Genomic DNA, 23127 nt, shown 5'->3' with positions numbered 1-23127 from the left:
TTTGAGGCAGGGAGATTACGTGTGTGTGTGTGCATGCAACATAGTAAAAGGGATGAGCTGAAGGGAAGGGAGAGGAGACAAAAGAGAGAGCAAAGAAAGAGAAAGGGATCATTTCATTTGCTCTCTATAGGTGTCACTGAGCCAGAAGATCATTTGCCTTCTTGGTTGACACTGACTTTTCTTTCAATTTACACCATAAACTAAGGTTAGGAATGCTGGACGTGAACTATCTTGATCCTCTTCTAGTCAGTAGGCCACTCACCCATCCTATGGGAGGCTGGCTGCCAGAGCCAAAATAAGGAACATTTCAGGTGAGCTAAATGTTAGGCAATATGGATTTCATGTTGTTCTGGAACTCAACATATCCTTCATTACTTTGATGGCTGAGGAGCTGGATGAGAAGTTAAGGCAGACCCTACTCTCAAAGACCTTATGGCATTTATCATTTATCACATGTGCTGGTCTCTCCTCACAATTTCCATGACTTGTGGCAACTTTGAGCATCAGGTTCAGCATTCAGCTTAGGGCACAGGTAGGGTAATGCAAATTTTTTTTTTTTCTTCTAAAACTAAAGACGCTTTCACATCCTAGGATGTAGGAGTGCTGAAGTACAGCTCAGCCTTCGTCTCAGTGCCGCAGGAGCTTGGGATTGGGATCATTTTAATGCTTCTCATGTCTGGGAAATGATAAGTGAGGTGGTGAATATGCTAAAACAGGGCATGCTAGTCTGGTGTGCACATCTGAGCTTCATCTGCATAACAGGGTAAACTGGTCAGCTTTATTTGGTACAGAAATTAAAATGCAAATTTGGAATAGCATCTATGCATTAACTTAGAAGTTAAAAAGGGATGTGTTCCCACAGCAACTATAACTTGTACCCTTTGTGTACACACAGCTTTTTCTAATGCTGTACCTGGTGATAACTTTTCTGCATTAATATACAGTTTATGCGGAATGAACTAGAGTTAAAGTTGCTCTGGGAGCCATAATTTTGAGTTTCCTGACTTTCGTGTGTGTAAAATCACATTCATAATGCCAACTTAACGTGCTTAATGTGTATCACTGAGAAATGTAAATGACCACACAAGGAAATAAGCACAACATTCCTGTCAGAGTTCTGACTTGCCACTACACTATTAGAAAATAAATAAAAGCTTTTCTTCTTGAAAACACTCAGTTACTAAAATAGATTGTTTCACGGGTCATTCTTTCACTTGTTCTCATGTTTCAGCCTTGGTCTTTATGAAAGATGGTACTGTATATATATAAGCACTGAGAAACTTCAGGACACAATTTCAAGAGTTTAGCCTCCTAAAGACACCAAAATAAATAGAGATATTTTTCAGGAAAGCTTGGTGTCATTTGGATGCAGAGCTCTTTCAAAAAATTTGACCCTAAAGGTCAGCAAAAGAATTTCTGGGAGCCCAGAGTGGATTTACAGACAAGGAAGATGGTGAACAAGAGGTCTGTGGCCCCAATTAGCACTGTGCAGAGCAGCACTAGTGTGCAACTGAAGAGAGACCCCACTACTGAGATTCTCCTCATTAACAGTACGGCTACCGCCAAGTGTGTGTGCTGAACACAACTGAAAATCCGGCTCTGATTTAGGTACGTAAAAGGGACTTGAACTGGTTCTTAAAACAGCAATGTCTGGGAGTGGTTTGCATTGGAAATTTGGAGTTTTGATCTGCTTTTGTAAATATGACTCAAATCATTGATGTTGAAGTCAGTATTTAATTTTGGTTGGTTGGTCGGTTGGTTGGCTGGTTTTGCCTTGTCTTAAGCTTCTTGTCTTTTTGTATACTATCTGGTTGTGGTCCTATATTCTTCAGGAATGGGATATATGAATTATTTATCTCCATCCAACTATAGGGAAAGCATATGCCAAAAAAATTATCTCATGGTCCTTTTAGCTATTGATTCAGAGAATTATCAAAGAAAGACTGTCTATAGGTCTGGTTAACCCTGGACTGTTTCTCTGGGCCTTTTTTGCACCCTATACCGCTATCTGTGCTCCCTGCACAGGCATCCAGTAGGACAAATTTCTGAACTGTGTGACCTTCCCCACTCCCTTACCTCCCAAACACGATTTGTGAAAGGAACAGCAATATCATCTGCTGCCCATGTGTACTCTGGTCCTTTCTGAGCTCACAGCTGTCTATTGGGAATGCAGAGCAAAGCACTAACCAGAATAAGACGGGGACTCAGAAGGTGCTGTTAAGGCAGTAACATGGTAAATCATACAGCAATTATTATCACAAAAAAAGAAGAAAGCTAATGGTTTTAAGAAGATCCAAACAAACAGCTGATGAAGACTATCAGATTACACCCAGAGGAGTCAATCCTCAAATGCAGCTGACCATTGGATTCATAACGATTTACACCCATTGAATACATGCTCCACATTGCAATGACAAGGGCAATACAATTTTCTCTTTCAAGCATTTTCCCATATTCCTGCCATTCCTAAAAATTGTGATGAAAGCAAAAATCACAAAGTGATCAGCTATATAACAATAAATTGTTTCTCACCTCTTTTGAAAACTTCATAACGGATAGAAAATCCTGCTCCATGTGTTTCATAGTCGGAAACAAATTTAATGAAAAGATATGGTCCTGAAGACACTAAAGGAGGGGGAGCAATTTTTCCACAGTACTTTCCCCATAAGCGTCCTTCAGCATTATCTCCATCAATCACTTCAACATAATCATACCTGGTAGATAAATGGAAGGAAGAAACTTTTAACTTCCAGGAAAGAAGGAGACCTAATTAATTTAGAAACCATAACACAACATAGATAATCAAGAAAAATGCTAGCTTGCTTGGAAAATGCATTATGCTGAAAGATGTAAGCAAAATGAAATAATTAAAATGGACTACATTATGTCTGTAGACATCATCTGGCAACATGGAACTATTAGGAAGAATGGTGTCCATTATGCTTGCAGACAATGTCAGCTAAAGTAACCAATTAACAAGAAAAAAAAAAGGAAATCTCATGAGCACAATTCTGTATTATTAAATTGTGTTTCTTTGTCTGTGTAGTGTTGTTATCAATACATAATGCATAGCATTCTTTTCAAACTGTGAAGTTCTGTTATGAATTCAAAAATGTCTTTTTGGCTGGAGCTCTTTATGAACAATACTTTGATTTCCATATGCTGTCCTCCAAACATATGTCCACAGAATAATAAATAAATCCATAAACATTAGTTTTTCTTCAAAACTCCACCATGTTGCAGCTCAGTGATAGAAAAATCTGTTATTTCCCCCGTTCTTTGGACAAATAATTTTGAATCTCAAAATCCACGCATCAATCAACACTTCAGTTTTCTCAGACAAAACTTATTTCATTACAAATCACCTTTGCTTAGGTATTTGAATCAAGAAGAGCACGCTACAATATTTATGCTTGTTCAGCATATGATTACTGAACAGGCTGGGCTAAATCCTTCTCTTGTTACTTGCTAGATTCTCAAGGACTTCATAAGAAAAAGCAATAATACGCAATACTGATAGGCCTGGGAGCACCAGTCATGTTGGGGTTCCTCAGCTGGGTGACCAGAAGTGCCAATACGTGAGGCTGGGTCTCACAAATTGGATTTCAGTGGGCTGGGGAGAGCCCGGCATCTTGGTGCACTGAGCCAGCGCAGAGAATACAAATGAGCATCATGGTCACAGAGAGGCATGAGCTGCAGGTGCAGAGACAAGTCGGGTTTTAAGTTTTATTAGCAGACGATTTCACTCAACCCTAGGCGGGAAGGAGGGGCAGACACAGTCTGAAGAATTGGTTTAATCTTTTCCTAAAATGCAGTGGCATTTGGAGGCTGGGTTCTGGTCTGGTCTCTGTTGGATTGTAGTGAAAGGCTTTTCTCTGCCTGTAATTCTTTGTATCTCAGGCATGCTGCCGTTTTACTTAACAGGTTGCTGTTAGCCAGACAATCTCATTTACTTTTCATTAGCCTACTACAACTGACATTAAAATGTAGCCATTAATTTGTTTAGACCTTTATTCTACTATTAGGTTCACTGAAATGTTCTGAACATATTAATATACAAGGAAGAGCTAAAAATGACAGTAAAATAAAGCGTGTCTGACATTTTTAAAGAGATCAAAGGAAAAAGAATGTCTTTGTGATGACCAATGTCATTTTTAACAACCCTGTTCCAAACCTTCCAGGGCATATTACTTATGTTTACATGAAGTCCCGTGAGACAACTGCAAAGATGATATCACTAGTTAAAGTGGCCGGCTTAAGGCTCCTTAAATTAAAAATGACATTACCTCATCAGTTAAAACTGTGTGCCAGCTTTGGTGTATATCAAGTAGAAAATAAAGCTGACACTGATGGAACTGTAAGCATTAACATATGTGAAATATTGTGTTAACTGCATTTCCCCCTATGTATTTGATTTTTCTAGTAGCAATTGCTCAGCTAGTTAGCTTCACTGTCCCATTTCAAATTGGTGGAAATACAAAGAGGAAATGTTCATTTATGAGAGAATTTTACAAACTCTTTGAGTAACCTGCATTTTTTTAATGAAACCTCTGTTCTTGCTACAATTTCATTATGATGGATAGGAGGATCTGAAAGTTGTGAAAGGAGTTATTAGAAGACCTCAGAAAGAGTGTTTTTTTTTTTTTTTTTTTCCCATTAGAAATATACTTAAGAATACCAGCTCTAAGTTCCTTGGAATACCTATTGGATGCACTCAGGGCTGTAGGCTGCTGGTTTTCAGACCCTAAGGAATAATAAGTGTTAAGACTTTTTAACTAGACAACCTTTCTCCATATTCTTAACTGCTTATTAAAGAGAAAGAGTAACCACTCAAAACCACAGCATTCCAAACACTGTGATGCAGAGAATTTTCTTCTAGCTCAAGAGCAGATGCTTAAAGTTATTTGTGTTTTGCATCCTCTGACATTAGTGGGGTTCAGATATGTCAGTCTCTTTCTGATTTTGAGTGACATTCTTTGCTCTTCTCTGACAGCATTACTTCATCAGTTACCCAGGTGCCATTCAGTGCTCAAGCCTCAAAAGTACCTGATTTTTCAAATTAATATTGAGAACTCTACTGCTGAATTGTTACATATTATGAACAATTTTATCTATAAATGTTAATCCAATTTTCCATGACTTTACTATTTGTATAAAGAAAGAAAGAAAAAAAAAGGTTTGAATTCAGCATCTTTCTTCTGCTGCACCTTAAGAATAAACAATCTTCTACAGTCTTACTAAAGCTTTCATATACCACTAAAAAAATCATTGATGAGTAAGTACCAGCTTTGCTATTATATGAAATAATATTAGGCAAAAAACATTCAAATTAAATTCTATTGCTCTCCCAGGTTTCCTCCTCTACAGCAATAGCCTGCCCACACCTTTCCATTGTCCCTTATAGTGACAGAACTGTAATTTACAGTGCTCTTTCTGGCTGCTATGCAGTTGTAAATGAAACAATTTGGTTACAAAAAGGCTGTCTTCTAATGGATTTTGCAAGTTATAGGTCATGCAGGCCTGCAGAGACTGGAGGATTTTTTTTTCTATTGCTCTGAAAAATTACTGACAGACAGAAGAGTTTAGATGTGAGACAACAGGTATGAAGTAAGATTTGAAAAAGGGAAGCACTAGAGATCGTCCCTACAACCTTCATGTTTTAGGGATCATGGCTTTCACTTAGCAACCAACAATGGGTTTGAATTCTCCCACACTGGCAGCAACATCTGAAATCTGGGCTGCAGTAACTGAGTATTTTTGTTATAGGGAAATTAACTTTGGATTTTACTAGTTTATCCTTGGAAACCGAGGTCCTACTGTCATTTTTGCACTTTTCAATATCCTACGAGACCGTAGTGTATCACAAACAACTGTTCTTGTAAATAGGGGAAAGTACAGTCACAACTCGAAAGTGGAGTTTCTGCCAAAGAAGCTCAGAAAGCAGCTTGCATCTCCCTCTGGACTTGGTAGCAGTTCTTCTCCATAAGTATGTCAGGAGAAGATGCTGTGCCAGGGATGCAGTTGGCACATTGGCTTCCCTGTGAGGAGCCTGAACGTGTCACCTCTGCAGCGCCCAGACAGCCTTGGCACACAGCCCAGAGTACTGAGTTTGCAAATTCGGATTTCCCACTTGGCAATTCTTCGCTCAGTTACTGCTGCCAATGGTGTGGCAAATATTTCTTGTAATGTTATAGTCCTTTAGGGTTTATGGCATGGAGATGTAAATATAAACACGGTGCTAACCATTGCTCTGAGTTTCAGGTGAAAGACTAGCACATGAGTTCATGTGTGAAAATAGGAAAGGTGTGCCCACGCCAGTGGCTTGTCAGCGGGTTTACTCATGGAGCCGCTATGCCAGCATGCAAAAAGCATTCCCTTTTGCTTGCCTGGGTCTCTCCAGATATCCCACTTGTGTTCACTTTCAGTTAGCATTGTAATAAAACTCTCGGTTTTGTTTGGGGTAGTCTCTCGAGGGAAGCCTGCTGAAGCTCAGGGTAGGGATCTTGTGCTGCCCCACTCCTCCCAGCCAGTGCTTGGGCATGCTCTCACTAGGCGGTCCTAATTTTATGGTTCAGCAACACAATGGCTGGGAAATATTCCCATTGGAGTGATGAGGGAATCTAGAATTCCTCTGCAAATTCTTGAAGGAATTGCAAAAAGCATGCTCTTTTTTTTTTTTTTTTTTCTTTTGAAAGTGTAAGTTATAGGTTCAAGGAAAAGGCCAACCCATACCTATAAAAATGAGCAATGGGCAATGAAAAAAACATAAACAGCTGCTGAATACAGATTTTGGTGGATTTTTCATTTCCAGTTTCTAGTAGGTGATAACAGTGCTCACGTCTGTTTTCAGTTGTGAACATGCTGGCGACCACTGAAATGCACCACAGCACAACGTGAAGGGAAGTGAGAGTGCTGGAAAGCCCTGCCAGTGCTGCAGCCAGCCACTCTGCCAAGCTACATGCTTCTGCACATTTTCCTATTATTAGGGCAGCAAAAGCTTATGCCTTTTGCCTAAAAAAAAATCCTTCCTAAGACCTACGTAGAACTCAGCTGAAATGTAAATTTATGTTATGAAGCAATCAGTGAAGTGTATACAACTATAATTTACATCTGAATATGCCGTATTTTTCTGCAGCCTACTATGACGTTCACCTATAGGGCAGTTATGAATATTTTGGTTATTCACCTGTTAGAATGAAAAGATGTTCCACCTCTCTGTTTCTTTTCTTTCTCTGATTCCCCTTTCAACAAGTTGTTAAATCTCTCCCTGATTCAAATTATCCATGCTGGACAGACTATCCTTGGTTATGAGAATTTGTTTCCCAGAATATATCTTTCTTTTGCCTTTATTCTATAATAAACTTTTTTATTCCTCACAATTCTCCATCCTAGCTGAACAGAAGGCATTGGAAGAGGAAAGTTAAATAACAAGTTTTGAGTGGTTCTGCTCTGTGGATTTGTGCCCCATTAGTGACTGAAGGTTAGCGGTGTGGGATTTACTGCAGTGCTTGTGGCACAAGGCAATCTGTATCCCAGAGCTAAGAGCTTAAGAACGGCAGGCACTCAAGGGATACCAACCTTAATCCCAGTTTATTAGCAACAAGAAAAAGAAGCACATGCTGTTAAAAATAAAAAAATTAGGCACAGCCCCAAAGAGGCTGTTTTTCTGCCAGGAACCTCAGCGTCTGTCAGGTTGTTCTACATAAGAGCTTTCGCACAGCCCGACTGCTCTCCAGGGCTTCTGTCCCCAACCCTGGTGAGGTGACACCTCTGAGGGGGTGCTGAAGAGGCAGCCTTTGCTGGTGGCTTGGACTCTCGGTGGCAGTGTCCACCCAGAGGGGAGGTAACTCCCACTGCAAGAAGACTTCCGAACAGAAGTCTTCCTCCATCCTGCCAAGTCAGCTGTTGATGTGGACATGTCTTTGGCAGAATGAGTGAAATGACCATGCTGTTTTTCTTGCTTTCTTTCTTAAATCTATTTGAAACCCCAGGAGATCATTTCTCAGAGTGGGAACACACACACACTTGAATTAGCACCAGCCAGGCCACGCACACTCTGTGCAAACAGGGGAGTTGGGAGCAAGCTCCCATGGCAGGAATCTTTTAAGCTGGTTCTGGCTTTGCAGGATTCACAGTGTGGATGGAGCACCCTGAGGGAAACAGTATATCATCTGAATCACACAGTTCTCTGAAGTGCTGGATATTTAAATTAGCAATTTGTAATCAGTTAATGATTTGTAATTTACTGAAATCCTTGTCAATCTGGGAGGCTTTTGTTTCAGTTGGTCTTCTCTAAGCTGCTGTTTTCATGGTCTTCATCCAGGGCCAAAACTCACTGAAGTTACTCATGTTGAGCTCCTGTCAACCTAAGAGATTTCTGGGAATAAGGCCATTGGGATTTGGCCACTGTTCAGTAATTTACTAATGCCATTAACTGACAGTGGGTCCCCATTAAGAATGAACTAGTGAGGTTCTATTTTAGTGCGAGACAATGCTGTAGAGAAAAAGAGAAAAGATGTAACAAAGACATCAATGAAGATCTACAGTTACCCACTGTAACAGTTTGATTACAACTAATGCTAGCAATGGTTTTGTTATTACGCTGGTTTCTGGAATCATCTAATGCTTTGGGATTTGACCTTTTATGTTAAAATCAAGCTTTTAATTCTCTGCAGGGCCGGGGAATCTGATATACAACATACCCTAACCAATAAAAGTTGAAAACCCAGAAGTAATAAAAATAATCACTACTATTTTAAAATCCGATTATCCTTCATCTTATCACATGCTTCTGGTTGTTTGGCTCATGTGTTTTGAATACCTGGGACTGGCAGAACCAAAGATCTGAACTAAATAAGCAAGATTATATCTGTACTTTTATCTATACTGCTCCACTGAGAACAGCAGAGAGATCTTCAGCTGCTGCAAATGAGATTAGCCCCTTTATGTCCATGGATCTAAGCCAGTTTACACTGATATATGGTTAAAGGGGGTGGAAGTGGTGACAGAATATTTTTCCTTATATTTATTTAGTTCTATTCTATTTACACCAAATAAAACCTGGAAAATTCTTCAACAGAAATGTGAACACCAGGATTCAGTCCAGGAATGAATGTAACAATGTCACACAGAATCGGAGGCTGTGGACCAGGTTTTACCATTTCAGTTTTGCAGAGTCCTAGGGGAAGTAAGAGCAAAATTCATCTGCTAAGGTCTTCAGCATGTCTATCTGCAAAAATCATTTTACCAATGAAATGATCTGATCTTGAAGTTAGGGCAAACTCCACTGATTTCATTGCTTGTCACACACTGTAATAAATTATAATATAATGATCCTAGTATATAAAAATGAAAACGTCTTCTGGGAAGAAACATTCAATTTTAAACCTCTTCAGTGATGAACTTCAGTTCATAACTTTCTGGCATAGGAAAATGCTGTATTTTCACAGAAAAAGGTTTCTGTCTGTCAAATAAGACAAATTTACAAATCCATGACTTCCACTTTAAGTGGGGAAAAAGAAACACTTAGGAGTTGAAAGGCTTCAGAGACGATGGAGCTTTCTAGTGTCAAACTGGTGAAGTTTAGTATTTATAGGAAATTCACATGCCTCTAATTACTCTAAACTCAGTTCACAAGTAAAATATGCCATCTGGAAGATATTAGAGTCATTTACAACTTGTTCACCTCCCTATTTCACTGCAAAATCTTACCTCTTGCCAACTTCCCAGTGTTCTTCACAAAATAAAATGCCGGCTAAATTTTACTGGTTCTTTCATAGCTACTTTATCTATGTTGAGCCAGCTAAGGACTTAAGAAACTGGAACAAAGTCCATTTCTTTTTTTAAGTAATTGCTTTTATCACTGGCTATATTTTAGTTTTGTGCTCCTTTGTATGCACATTTCAGGTATGAGGGTTATGCTGTGGTTTAGTTATGTATAAAGCCACTAAGTCAACATGGTTAAATTTGGAAAGATATTATAGGTGATAAGAGAGAGAAAAAAGGAGGCACAATCAATCATCTTGCATAAGACTTGGCTTATGAAAGCCCCAAAAATAATTTCCCCAAACTCAATTACAGAGTTTTGTTTTTGTTTTTATGACCTCCCAAGAGATGCCCATCCATCAGAACACTTCTCATTAGTTGAGCAACTTCACCCAAGTATGCCAATCTGTTTATACGTGAAGCTTTGCAACATTCCTCTGAGGTAAAGTTGTCATTCTCATTTTACATATGTGGAGACAGAAGAGAGAGATGGAGTGCCAACAGCCTTCTAGAAATTTTGCAAGCAGCAAGGAACAAAGCCTAGATAGCCAGATATCGTGTTTTAAGTAACGTCAGTCTAGCTCCTTCTGAAATAATGGAAAGATTCCTAGCAGCTTCTGTGGGTGTCAAATAAAGCTTCTTAACAGAGGCTCAAAACTTGGAAGTTTTCTTAAACCATACAACTAGAAGAAGGGGCTGAAAAGTCTCACATAATTAAAAATCAAATACATTTGTGTGATTTCTGTAGGAGAGCTAGACTAAACTACTTACAGAGACTCGTGCTTATATACACACGCACTGTTGCAGGGAGCCAAACTCTATCTGTATGCCTCTATATCCATTAAACATTGTTTTCATGTGCCTAACTAGTTTAATGGTTTGTGGTTGGATTAGCGCTGTTAGCAAGTACTGCTGAATTCACTAAAAAGCCTGGTTAATTGCTAAGTTATTGAAGCTTCAGGTTTGGTTCCTCAAATGCCTGAAGAACAGAGAAAGGGCTGAATCAAACCAAAATCAGGCTCTTCTGTGATTATTTTTTCTTTCTATGAAAGTAGAAAAGGAATGCTTTAAAGGGATGGCAACCTTATAGTACTCCATTTGGGAGTTTTGAACTGCTGATTAATTTGTAATTATCCTGTTGGGATCTATGTGGTATATTAATCATAACCTAAGGAACTTGACTTTCAAAAGTATTAGGTAGATGTTAGCTTTTCACAGAAACTGTGAAAGTTCAGAACATAAAATAAGTTTCACGCTTTTGAAACTCTCAAATATTTTTCCCTTGTGGGCTGTCTATAACCCCTCTGAGCAACACCCGTAATTAATGAAACTAAAAGAGGCTAAAGGAGAAAGGAAATTGCAGACATACATATCAGCATTAGGACACAAGTTACGGCAATTTTCTTCCATGGCAACCATGTCCTGAAGCTCTGTAAATGCAGTAAAATGATGGGTATTTATTCATTTATTTTCAGTTAGGAACTGTATTAAGAGAGCATTAAGGATGCAGTGTTAGGGACTCAGAACTCAATATTTCTCAATGTTTTTCTCTTTGTTCTGTTTTCTGCATCACTTTCCCTTTGGGCAGGCCATTGGCCAAAATGAAAAATCCACTGTTGGATTAGTGTCTTCATATACACAGTTGGTATTGATATAAATGATTTCTCTTGGTCCTGCTTGCCTGGAAGTGTGATGCATGTAAATGAATGCATTGATTTTTGCTGAAACTGGATCTAAAACCTGTATATAGTCACACAACTAGGGTGTAAGGCATACTTACAAAGAAGTAGAGTTATTGGAGAACATACAGCTTCATTGCTGACTTTTTTGAGCTGTCAGCGTTTAATTAGAACTCCTTTCTGTTTGTTTTTGGTGGGGAACATGGACTCGTAAGTTATTGTCAAAGAAAAAAAAACATATTTGAATTCAATAAAGAAGATCAAAATTTTCAAAGCTTTTCTAGCTTGAAAATTAATTCCTAGGGTGTGTGAAATTTGGGGAATTACTAGCTAAATATTGTCATAATACTGAGAAGACCTTTAGCAGTTTCTTGTAACACTTAGAGATGAAAACCCTCTCTCCTTACTTCTCTCATATAATACAAACATGGAAAGACAAAGTGTCTGACCATAGCATCTAGAAGCACTCTCTGGCACGGGAGGCACACAAAGCTGAATAAGAAGCATTTGTAGTTCAGAGATCAACCCACTTACAATGTCTGCATGCTTCCTGGCGGGCTGTTATCTCAGCACAAAATCATCTGGTTGTGTACATTGCCACTTTAACAAACAGCCCTTAAGCAGCATGAGTAATATGTGTAGCTGGCAACTTTAAAGAAGCCATGGCTTTGGGAAATCTAAACGATATTTTGCAAGAACAGCGCAAAGAACATTTGCTCATGGAGGCTGCTTTCAAATTTCATCCTCCTGGTCTCAGTAACTGGTCTGAAGAGCTGCCTGAAAAAAGTCCCATGGTTCTTCTGTTTTGCAATGGGAACATGTGAATGCATGTATGTGTGCTTCCCACTGCATGAGTTTTTATATTCCTTGAACTGAAAAAGACCTGAATCATTTTAGCTCTCTCTTTCCAAAGTTCATTATTGTGCACAGAAGCAGCCTGAGAAACTTTCAGCACAGGCATTTCAAAACAACTAAAGCAAATGACAACAGAGAAGCAGAATGAAAACTTCTGCAAATTAAACTATATAATATATATATATTATACATAATGGCTACCAATTATTTTCTACTGATATGTTGTCCAGCTTCAGTACAGACATTATGAATAGAACTAGTATTGATAACTGAGTGTGTTTCTTATAGGTATAGTTGGTTTTTGCACACATGGGTTTATCAATCCAGCATGTTAGTTCAAACCTCACCATAAGGTTCTGGTCTTGAAGTCTACATTAAGAAATTCAATAACATCCTCAGCATCATTTTCTTATAAAGTACATGGATACTTAATGTTTACTGCAAACAAACCAGTATTTCTCTTAAGCTCAGTTTAGCACAATTCTAGTACATTTGTTTTTTTATTAAGACAGCTCGGTTAAACTGCACCAGTTTGGAACGTCAGTATATAAAATTTTGTCCCATTGAGCAATTTTGTTACCATTTTAATGTGTGTATCATTGAACTAAAAAGTATATATAACTTCAAAGAATATATTTATATTATGGTGAAATATATCATAGATGTTTAAAGCTGCTAAGCCTGAAGTTAGTTCATTTGTATCCTGTATCACAGTGAATGTCACAGTTTTTATGAGTTTTGTGACCTTATGATTTATATGGGTCTTGAGAAATAACTGTGTTTAGAATGGAGGAAAACAGTGGCCAATAAACATTCCCAGTAGCCTACAAACAGGAACAGCTTGTTAGCTGAGGTCAGCCGTATGACCCAGCGCCTAGTGAAACTGCATTGTTACGGCTGGAGCATGGGGCAAATCAGCCATGCAAAAGAAACCCACCCCAGTGATCCACCTCTCATAAAAATGTCTTCCTTAGAAAGAGAGGCATGTGACAATGACTTTCAGGAAGGAAAATGTGCACAGCAGATCAGCGTCATCCCTGGTGCAAATTTACAGGGTTTAGTTGAGTTGCATCAGAGGTGCATTGACCTACACTGTTTTGAAACTGAGTTGAAAACCCGCCAGAATTCACAAGTGTCTGCTAAGGATTTTTGCATAGTTTTCTTCTAGTACTAAATACTTACTTGAGAAAGTAAGCAGGGTAATGAACGTACACACAACCCAAACACATACACAGCTCGTGGGCTCCAATAATTGGGACCATACTGCATAAATGCACCAGCTCAAATCCCCAGCGGGAGCTGCACATATGTCAAGGAAGTATTCATTAGATGGGATGGAGTTTGTCTTTCCAGTTCCTTTTCTTCCCTCATCAGTGCAACTTTTTGAGATACAGTCTTTTAAATTTTCTGAGCATTTGGACCTATACATAATACGTATATTATAATATTTATTATCTATATAATATATAGATATATACACACTATACACAAAACATAAGTCAGAACTAATGCACTCACACAGGAATTGCTGTTTTTCAGGTCTACAGTAATGTTTTCCTGGAACCACTCTCTCTCATCCTTGTCCTGTCTGTTTCTGCAACTGTGATCCAGACAACAACATAGTCTTTTGGAAATAGCTGTTACCGGGCCCAAGCAAGCATGGGGTAATGGTGTAGACTTGCCTTCTGTGTTTCATGGGTCAGGCTTCTGTCCTTGCTTTCTGCTCCGGGAGATGGACAGTGTGACATGGAGCTATAATAATGCATTATCTCAAATATCAAGGGAGCCTGCAGTAACACAGTGAATTACGAACATAGATGGTATTGCAACTTCATTCCCCTTCTAACCCATAAGAGAGTGGTGCTCTAAGTCTTCATTAATCAATTACAATAAACAAGCCTTGAAAGGCAATAAACCATTATAAGGCTGATGAAAACACCTATTCTGCAATTAAATGGATAAAATCCTGATTCGATAGCTTTTGTTTCATTTACACTTCCAGTCAGGTATCTATTAATGCATTTATTTTTGTTTGTCTATTTGGTAGTGATAAGCATACAAGAGCAATCTCTGTAAGGCTCTGTGGTATTAAGCATTGATTCTTTCCTCTCCTTCACTCACGGCAAGCAGCACACTAACCCAGACAGACAAGCCGTGAAATACATTTGGGCCAGATCCTCTTGTACGTGCAGAGAATCTGAGCAAGATAAGCCAGGCCTTCCTTTGCAGCTTAATAATGCAAAAGACAGGTTTTCACACACTGGGGAGAACAAGGTTTGTTTGCCTTATGCATTCTTAAAGGTATAAATTGTCCAAAACAGTAGTAGGAAGTCTGGGAAGGAAATGAGATAATGCCCCATCCCTTTCCTTGCACCGAGTCCCCTGAGCTGGCTCACGGAGATGTCTGGCTTGCACAGAAGGAGCTCGGGACTCCTTTTGGCAGCAAAGTCTCTGCCCGCCCCTTGAGCCTAGGTGTCAGTGCACAGCCCCCTTTAAAATTTTACAACATAACATAACCTCATTTTGTTATGTTGTAAACATTTCCAAGATACAGGATCCTGTTTTTTATTAGGGGGTGAAATGGTAATAATCCCCCCCTCTTTCCTGAAACAGGCAGAAAACCCCTTCAACAAATTAAATGTACGCGTTCTTCATTAGCTTTAACCTGAGCTGGGTCTCACGGGCACTGTAAAGCTGGTCCTCCTTTCTCTCTCTGAACAAAGGGATGTTAAGAGACTAGCAGAATATTACTGAGGCAAAACTCTGCCCGACTCACAGTAACAACACATGTTGAGGCAAACAGATTCCTGAAACAGCTCCAAAGAATTGGATTTTCACGTCCTTGGCATATAATATCCCATATTTCATCTTTTTCTCTTTTACGACACATTTCTCCTAAAACAGACACCATGAAGTGTCCTTCCCCCTCCTTGCATGATTGCCACATGTCTGGTTTAGGAAGCACACCAGGCAGACGACTTTGAGAAATATTTCAAACCTTTGGTCCTTCCCCTGTGAAAATTCCGCATGGCAATTCACCAAAATCAGAGCTAGCAGCGGGATAAGAGAGGAATTCATGAAGGATTGTCTCTTTTTCCCATAGGAATAAGGATCATGGAAGAGCCTCGTGTGCCAACAACAAAAGGATATATGAGCTGGAAAGAATCTGAGTAAGGTTTCTGTGCAGAATTATGCTCTGGGAAAATCACAGTATTTCTCATTAATGCTGCTGCTCAGAGCAGTGATAACTTCCACCAGAATTTGCTATTCTTGCATTTGGAGATGTGATTACAGCACAGGGACACATGTCTGAGCTATTTTTACTTAACCGGTTGAGGTACTAATAATGTCATAGGCTCTGTTCAGTGCTGGATGTTCCCACTGGGGACAATAAAACCTATGCCACTACAGCTTTGCCACTAACTGGATAAAGTTTTTGCACCATTACTGATACTGCAGTCATGTCTTCAACTGCAGTGTGGACACAGACATCCAACATGTGGCAGGTTAGAAGCTGGGAGTCAATCAGCTGCCAGAGTCTGACCCTCAGTGTGATGGGGCTTGGGTCATTCATGGAGATGGGAGATGACAGCAGAAAGAGCACAAAGCAATGGACTGGAAGGCTGAAAGCACAGGCTCTGTTCCCATGGCATTGTTATTCAGTGAAGCCAGGTGTCAGCTAACTTCTCTGTGCTTCAGTTTCCTAGTCTGGAAAATCAGTGATATTTCCCTGAAAGCATTCGAAGGTGTTGGATGAAGTGAGATGGCTACGACAGTGACACTGTCATTAACTCAGCGATTTAATACATCCTTTGTAGATAGCTAAATGTAGTTGAAAGAACTGTGTTCTTGCTCTTAATCCTTTCTAACTTTGATTTAAATTTTTACCTTTGCAAATGGACAATGAGCAAGAAGGACAAAGGGACTTGTAATACTATGTATTTTTGTGAGTCTCCACTTCAAAATGTGCGTAATGAAATATGGCACTGTGCGACTCCTGCCACTACATCATGCCTCATTCTCATAAGCACATTATAACAAGCAGTAACATTTCTTTATAACCCAGAAATACTTGTGGATATAGTCTTGTCTAGGTGTGCAGACATTTACACAATTAAAACCCCAAAGCTTTAATAAGTGTTCTGCATACATCCCTAGGTGCGGGAGGAGGCTACTGTGATCCCTAAGCTCCTTAGAAGAGGTACTTACGACAAACCTGAAGAACAAAGGATCTGGGGGAGAGTCTGTTTTTAAGCAGAAAATGATTGTCTGACATCTGAGGGACCAAGGATTGCCCTGAATTACCCTGTGCTGAGCATCCTGCTGCTCTGGTGATCTGGTGAGCTGAGGGACAAGCACTGGTGTGCTGTGTTAAGGGGACCCAGAAGGTTTTCCACGTGTTTCACTCTTGACTAAACAAATTGGTGAATGAATTCAAAGGATTTCTTCTGTGAGGAGGGCTATGTCCTGTACCTGAGCCCAGGTGTGAGAGGTTGGACACCCTAACCCAGACTTTCTAAGCAAGTGATGAGGATGGCTATGCATCAGCTAGAAAAAACAAACAGGAAACAAGGAGATGCGATACCTCCTTCACATTCCTGGCAGTATTTTAGTTTCAAAGCTCAGCTGATTAAGCTTTTTCACCCTTTGATAATCAGCATACAACCCAGTAATTGTACTGTGGGATGGAGTTTTACCACATAAAGTTATAGCAAAAATCATCTTGTTTCATGAAAGCCGTAGCCAAATTGTATATAAGATAGATTGCATACACACCATGAAGTTGTCAAAACATTGTGATTTGATTAATGAGGCTGTTAATTTTGAGACTTGTCTCCCATACAGATCCCGAGGCTCTTCAGTCACATCAGGGCTTGTAAGGTTAACAGTATTCCCTGCCAGCCTTGCCGTGAGCCTGTCACGTTGTAAGGACTCTCTCTGTTTGCCATGCAGGTGCTGCCTTAGCTACCTGGGGTATCAGGAGAGGAAGCAGGCACCATTAGCGAAACACTTCCCTACAGCAAGTCATGCTGTCTGTGAAGTGCCTGTCACCCAGTATGACTGGTGCCCTTTACACCCAGAGCTTAAGCTTGCTCTTCTCCAACACAGATTTTAATGCTTTTAATCCCTGAGAATGCAAGTCCCGCTCGCTTCAGCTTTGCAGTCCCCTGCCCATGCTTTAAACCAACACCCCTTGCATGAAGAAAAACAGAGAGTTGCTATAAGGTAAGTGACAATGGTTTCTTATGAATCCTAAAAATAGCCCATCCTGTTTTCCTTATTCCATAATATTTGTGTTATTCTATGGAAGAATCCCTGGGGCATTAGCATAAGTAAGGAAGACAGAATGGTGCAGAGGTCTTTGCACTCATTTCAGCCCACTCTTCATACACAGACATGGAGACATGCAAACCCCTAATTAGAAGGTATGAAGAAAACTGTTTTTAAGTGTGATCGTCAATCATGTGTAAATCGATGACCTTTTATTTCCATTTCTTTCATTTTAAACACATCAGTCTCAGCTGACTGGTGCTTTATTAAATCTGTACTATCCACTACTCACATGATGTAGAAACATAAATTACTCAGTAAACCAGAGAAGTTTAATACTCAGCCAGTCTCTTACCCAGGCCATGTGTTTTACCTTACAAAACCTGCGATAAGAACAACAGTATCAAGAACTGATATGTTCATGAAGTACTTTAAGAGTTAGACTGTACCACCCTGGTTTTGTTTATGTCAGCGAGCCTACTCGTGTGAAAAAGGATTTAGCCGCATAGAGCTTGGACACAGAGCTGCGGAGAAAGGTTTTACTGTTCCTCAGCATGACATCAAGTTGGGCCAGCATCTAACTTGCTGCAAATAAGCCAACATAAATAACAACAACAAAAAAACTCTTCTTATATGGATTTAGTGATTTCAGTTGTTGCAAGCTCAAAACCCCCCAAACTTTTAAGACATGCATGTGAATTAGAAATGCGTAATTCTTGAAGTTGAATCACTTAACAAAATTACAGATAAGCCTTCTTATATTCCCCAAGTGCCTACATTCCCTGAGTCTCACCTAAGGCAGGTTCCTTTAGCTTCAAATTAGTTTTATCTCAGTCAATACTGGTAAAGAATGTTACAAATCCTCCAGCTTCTACATGATTCAAGTACCTTTGAATATTACACTGTTTTACAAAAACATGTTTTCAAACATTATCCAAAGTGATGCTGGAAAGCAGAAATACAATTTCTACATGCAATTTGCACCAGCCTGTCAAAAACAGCATAAAAGGGAGAGAGGTAAACAGGCCACGTGATATGTTTTGCTATAGTTAAAAGCAAGAATGCATCTCACCTAATAATTTAAATAAGATCCTGTCACCTGACATTTTTAAAGCCTTTTGATCTCTTTCTTCTAGTTCCCTGGGTTGTGGCTTTCTAGGGTGCAGTGGATGGAAAGCTATGGATTATTTTTTTGTGTTGCATATGCCCCCCTTCACTTTGCCAACCCCCCTGCTAGTGGGCAAAATGAATGTTTGCTTTTGCGAAGCACCGCTTCATTGGTGATGGTGGAGAACAACCTTTACTAAAGCTTCTGAAAGCCATGGGCTTTTTAGACACAGGCCAATCTATAAAACTGCCAAGTTCAAATTTGCTGTTATCATCAAGGCAATAATTCTTTGGCCCTTTGTTAAGATGATTTGCCAATTTTGTTGGCACGAATTAGGGACTGAGATTTAACCTCACGTAATTTGATTTTGAAATTGAATTTAACACACACTGTCCCCCCCAAATAATTCAGAGGTAATGTATTTGTTTTGCAATTTTCTGCACTTGGATATAATGCTAGGAAATGACAAATTTTATCTTTCCAGAGCAAAGACAGAAAGAAAGATACGCTGTTATCACCGGTTTAGTGCAAGCGGATAAGCCTGAACAATCTGAAGATAAAAACCTTAGCAGAATATTTAGAACTTCAGCCTCACATACAGCCTATGCATTTTGTCACTGAATGCAATGTTAACACATTCATTAACTCTGAAAGTGGAAGGGACTGGTGAAAAACTTAGAAATACTGTAACTGAAACAAGAAATAATGGACATAAATATGAAACAGGCACAAGAAATCATAGAGACTGGGGCAGCCTTTTTCCCTGTCGTAACCCAATTAGTTCTGAAAGAATTATACGAACCATTATTATGTCCCCTTAAATTTCCAGCGGGTCAGATGTGGCGCAGGAGACTGTAGGCTGCTTTGTAGTGAGCAGCTCAAAGTATTTGCATTCAATTTACATTTAGAATATGTAACACAAGCTGAGAAGAGGCTGGAAGACTCCTTTCAGGGAGCTGCGTTTTATCTGTGCGAGGCATTCAGCCCCAGCCTGCCTGCTCCATTGGCGGGCTCATTTGCTCTGGCAGGGACCTCTAGCGGAGCCCCACACCCCTCCTTGTTCAAAGAGAAACACTTATTAATTATTCTGCAAGCCATCTCTGATGGAAAAGTGTCACTTCTAGCCTCGGCTGTCTCCCTTGACAGCCTGCTACTTTGCTTAAGTGATCTCGCAGTTACAACATTTTTCATAATATTGAACCTAAAGTTTCCTTGCTGCAGATTAATCCTGCTCCTTATCAAGCACAATAGCTTCACGGCTCTCAGCTGGTATTTCTAACACGAAACAGGAATCTCGCTCAGAGTACGTGATGTCAAACTGACCTTTGACTCTCACACTTTAAATACATCTCTTGGCATCCTGTGCAAACGAAAACAGACACCACTTGCTTCCTAAAGATTTTACAGCTTGCTTGGGCTAATTACTCAGTCTCCAGCACACACAGCTCTGTGCTTACCTGTCTGGAGGAAGTGCAGATCACAGCAGCAAGGCGAGGTTCCTCAGATCTATTGTGCACCAGGTACTTCATTAATTACTGAACAGACAAAGGGAAATCTGTCCGTGGTTGCTTTTTCCCTCCCTGCTACTGTGCTGCAATCCCATTACCCATTTGGCCATTTCATTATGAGCAAAAGTAGATTTGGGTTCCATTGCCTGTTTCAATTCCTGGTGTAGCTTAGCCACAGCCAGTGAAATTCCAGTAGGAACACTTTGGCCCACTGTGTTTAAGTATTTAACCATCTGCACAAAAACCACAAAAGAGACGCCCAAACCAAAACCACTCATTTACATAATAAGGATGTGAACCTACTGCAGCCATGTGAAACTATCATTTTTCACATGTGCCTGTGAATCTTTTCCCAGGCTTTTGCAGAGGGAGGGGCAATCTGAGGGCTGGGATCTCTGAAGTGAAGAGAAACGTGTGGGTGGGGAAAAATGAGGGTTTTAATTTTTTTCCCCTTTTATTCTTTAAGAAGTATGCAGCAATTGCTTCTGTATTTTAAAGAAATGGTAAAAATACCCAGAGGTTATAGATTGATGTTTTTCCTTAATGTTTATACAAACATAAATGCACAGCTAAAATAAATACAGAAGTAAAAGGAATACACCCACCTCTACAATTACAAAATCACTTTCCCGTGGGGAAATTTCATCGTATCCCCATCTGTTAGAACTTGGATTGTGCCACAAACCATTATGGCTTATATCCCTTAATTATTTTGTATCATATGAAATGTAATTGTGGATATTCTACATCTTCCTTGCAAATCCTGAATTTTCTTTCTTAAAGCTACCTATATTCTTGGCCTTCTGTGTGGTGGAGATGAACTCCCAGGGCTAATTAGGTGTAACAGGGTAAGCCACAGTCCCGATCCCACGGTCTCAGCATAAGCTAAATTCTCACAGAGACGATGGAACTTACTTTAGGCTGAGAACAAAAAGGGAAAACCACAGCCAGACCAGTCTGCCATGCAAATCAACCTGGGAGAAACAGGGGAGCTGAGCAGCGGTGCTCCTGCATGGAGGACCAGGCAGGAACCTGGCCCAAAAGGGAGGCCCAAAAATCTGCATTCAGCCATCACACCCTCCTTGTCTCTATTTCTTTTTATGGAACCCCATGGATGCTGGTAGCTGAGGGACTCACTTGGTGTCCTGTCTGGCTGCTACAGCTCCACCAGAGTCAAAAACTGACATGGCTCTATCAATTTAAGTGGACACAATTTAACCCTTGGAGGCCTTGCCCAAGGCAAGTCCTCCTTAGTACACCTAGAAACATGTAGCACAAGGCTTATTTAATAGCTGCCTTTATGTCTTGCAGCTGAAATGCAGTTTCAAGTGTTCTTGCTCCAGTGAAGAACATGGAATTTGTAAATTGAGGTGGTTTGACAAAACGTGCTTAAAACCAGAAATCACAAACCTCCCTATGCATTGTACACATCCTGCTTCCAAGATTTGTACATCAGACTCCTAAGAGCAAAGGGGATCTATGTTCTCAGACAGTATTCCTAAAGGAACAGTCCTTGGGATATTAGCAGCTGATGAAAATAATGGTTTTGTAATTTTGACTTGAAAACTACCTGTTTTAAAGCTGTACACATTTTTGTGTACTGTATGTTTGTGTACTGGGCTTTTTTTATAGCAGAAATGTCTTTGTAATATTTTCATGATGGTTCAGCGGAAAGTCTCAGATCCTCCAATGCAGAGGCTCTATATAACAAAGACAGAGCATCTTGTTTGAATTGCAAACCCCTCCTGCCAGAGCAGAGGTGATGGATTTCTTACACATCATTTCTTACTGGATATTAGATATCCTCTAATAGACTCACAATAAACCCCAGCAGATGTTTGAAAGGCACATAATTTGCAATTGATTATATACATATATCACAAATCAGACTTTGTATATATAATAGTTGCCCTGTAATCATACTGCTTTTGTGAATCAAGAGAGTCAACTGTTCAAGCAATTGTTGAAATTTTTCACTGGTCTTCTACAGTAAATTTAACTCTGAGATACTAATAACTCCCAGCTACAGCTATGTTTGGGATGCAAGTTGAAAAGCTGATCTGTGGCTGTGTGCAAGCACGTTTTGCACCCTCAAAACTGAACTGAGCAGACCAGAGTGGTGGCATGTTCATTACCTGAATTTCACTTGCAGTTTGTCACTTAGCAAGGGATCTATTAAAGTATGTGTATAAGAGGTGGACAGAGAAAGAGAAGCCATCCTGTTTTGCTGCCAGGTGAGGAGGGAAGTCACTAAATCTGGGTCTGCTCTCCATTCCTGAACTGAATGCAAGAGAGGAGGCTCAGGGATGGAAACCCAGCACTAAGAGAAGAGCATCAGGCCGGGAGAGTCTGAAATGAGCTTCCTCATGCCACTTGCAAGCTAGAAAAGGAAAGGAGGGTTTCCTCTGAGGATTTTGAAAAGAAGAATAGATGCATCATGATCACTTCAGTATTATTCACCCTTTTTGACATAATCTTTGTCTCCTTGGTTTGTTCCTGTCTACTTTCACATGAATTGAACAGTGTTGAAAATATACAGACATTTCTACACAAAAGAACACAAATATATCATTTGAATGTGAAAGAGGTGCTAAGCAGTCCTCTCATTTAAATGATGGCTAGAGCCAAGAGACGCAGGGCCTAAGATGTATGAGAACAAGACACAAACAGACACATCTCTACTATGTTTAAAAACACATTTGTTTAACTACACCATGCTGAGATTACATTCAGTATTTTTCCCTAGGCCTGGAGTTGTTGAGACAGACCAAACATAGCTGACCTTTGGAGTGGGATTTTTGTGAAATAAATAAACTGGATGAGAGAGTATAAAAGTTACAAACTTCTTTAGCATGCCATATGCGAAAATCTTGTAAATAGTCCATAAATATCACCTGCTGGGTAGGGCTTGAGGAAGCTGTTGCAGAATTCTCTGCTAACA

At 39.8% G+C, this 23127-nt stretch overlaps 1 protein-coding gene across 6 annotated transcripts in view; it reads right to left on the bottom strand.

The window, feature by feature from the left end:
• NRP1 (neuropilin 1) overlaps positions 1 to 23127 on the bottom strand; it is a 112096-nt gene that overhangs the window by 63775 nt on the left and 25194 nt on the right. For all 6 annotated transcript variants that reach the window (XM_040550382.1, XM_040550381.1, XM_040550383.1 and 3 more), the window contains exon 4: positions 2533 to 2714. In XM_040550382.1, the coding sequence (XP_040406316.1) occupies positions 2533 to 2714 (182 nt within the window). The remainder of the gene's footprint in view (positions 1 to 2532; positions 2715 to 23127) is intronic.

This window comes from Cygnus olor, chromosome 2 (genome assembly GCF_009769625.2).
Source record: "Cygnus olor isolate bCygOlo1 chromosome 2, bCygOlo1.pri.v2, whole genome shotgun sequence".
NCBI classification, from domain to species: Eukaryota; Metazoa; Chordata; class Aves; order Anseriformes; family Anatidae; genus Cygnus; species Cygnus olor.
The sequence above is the reverse complement of the archived record's forward strand: the minus strand, read 5'-3'. Positions and strand labels throughout refer to the sequence as shown.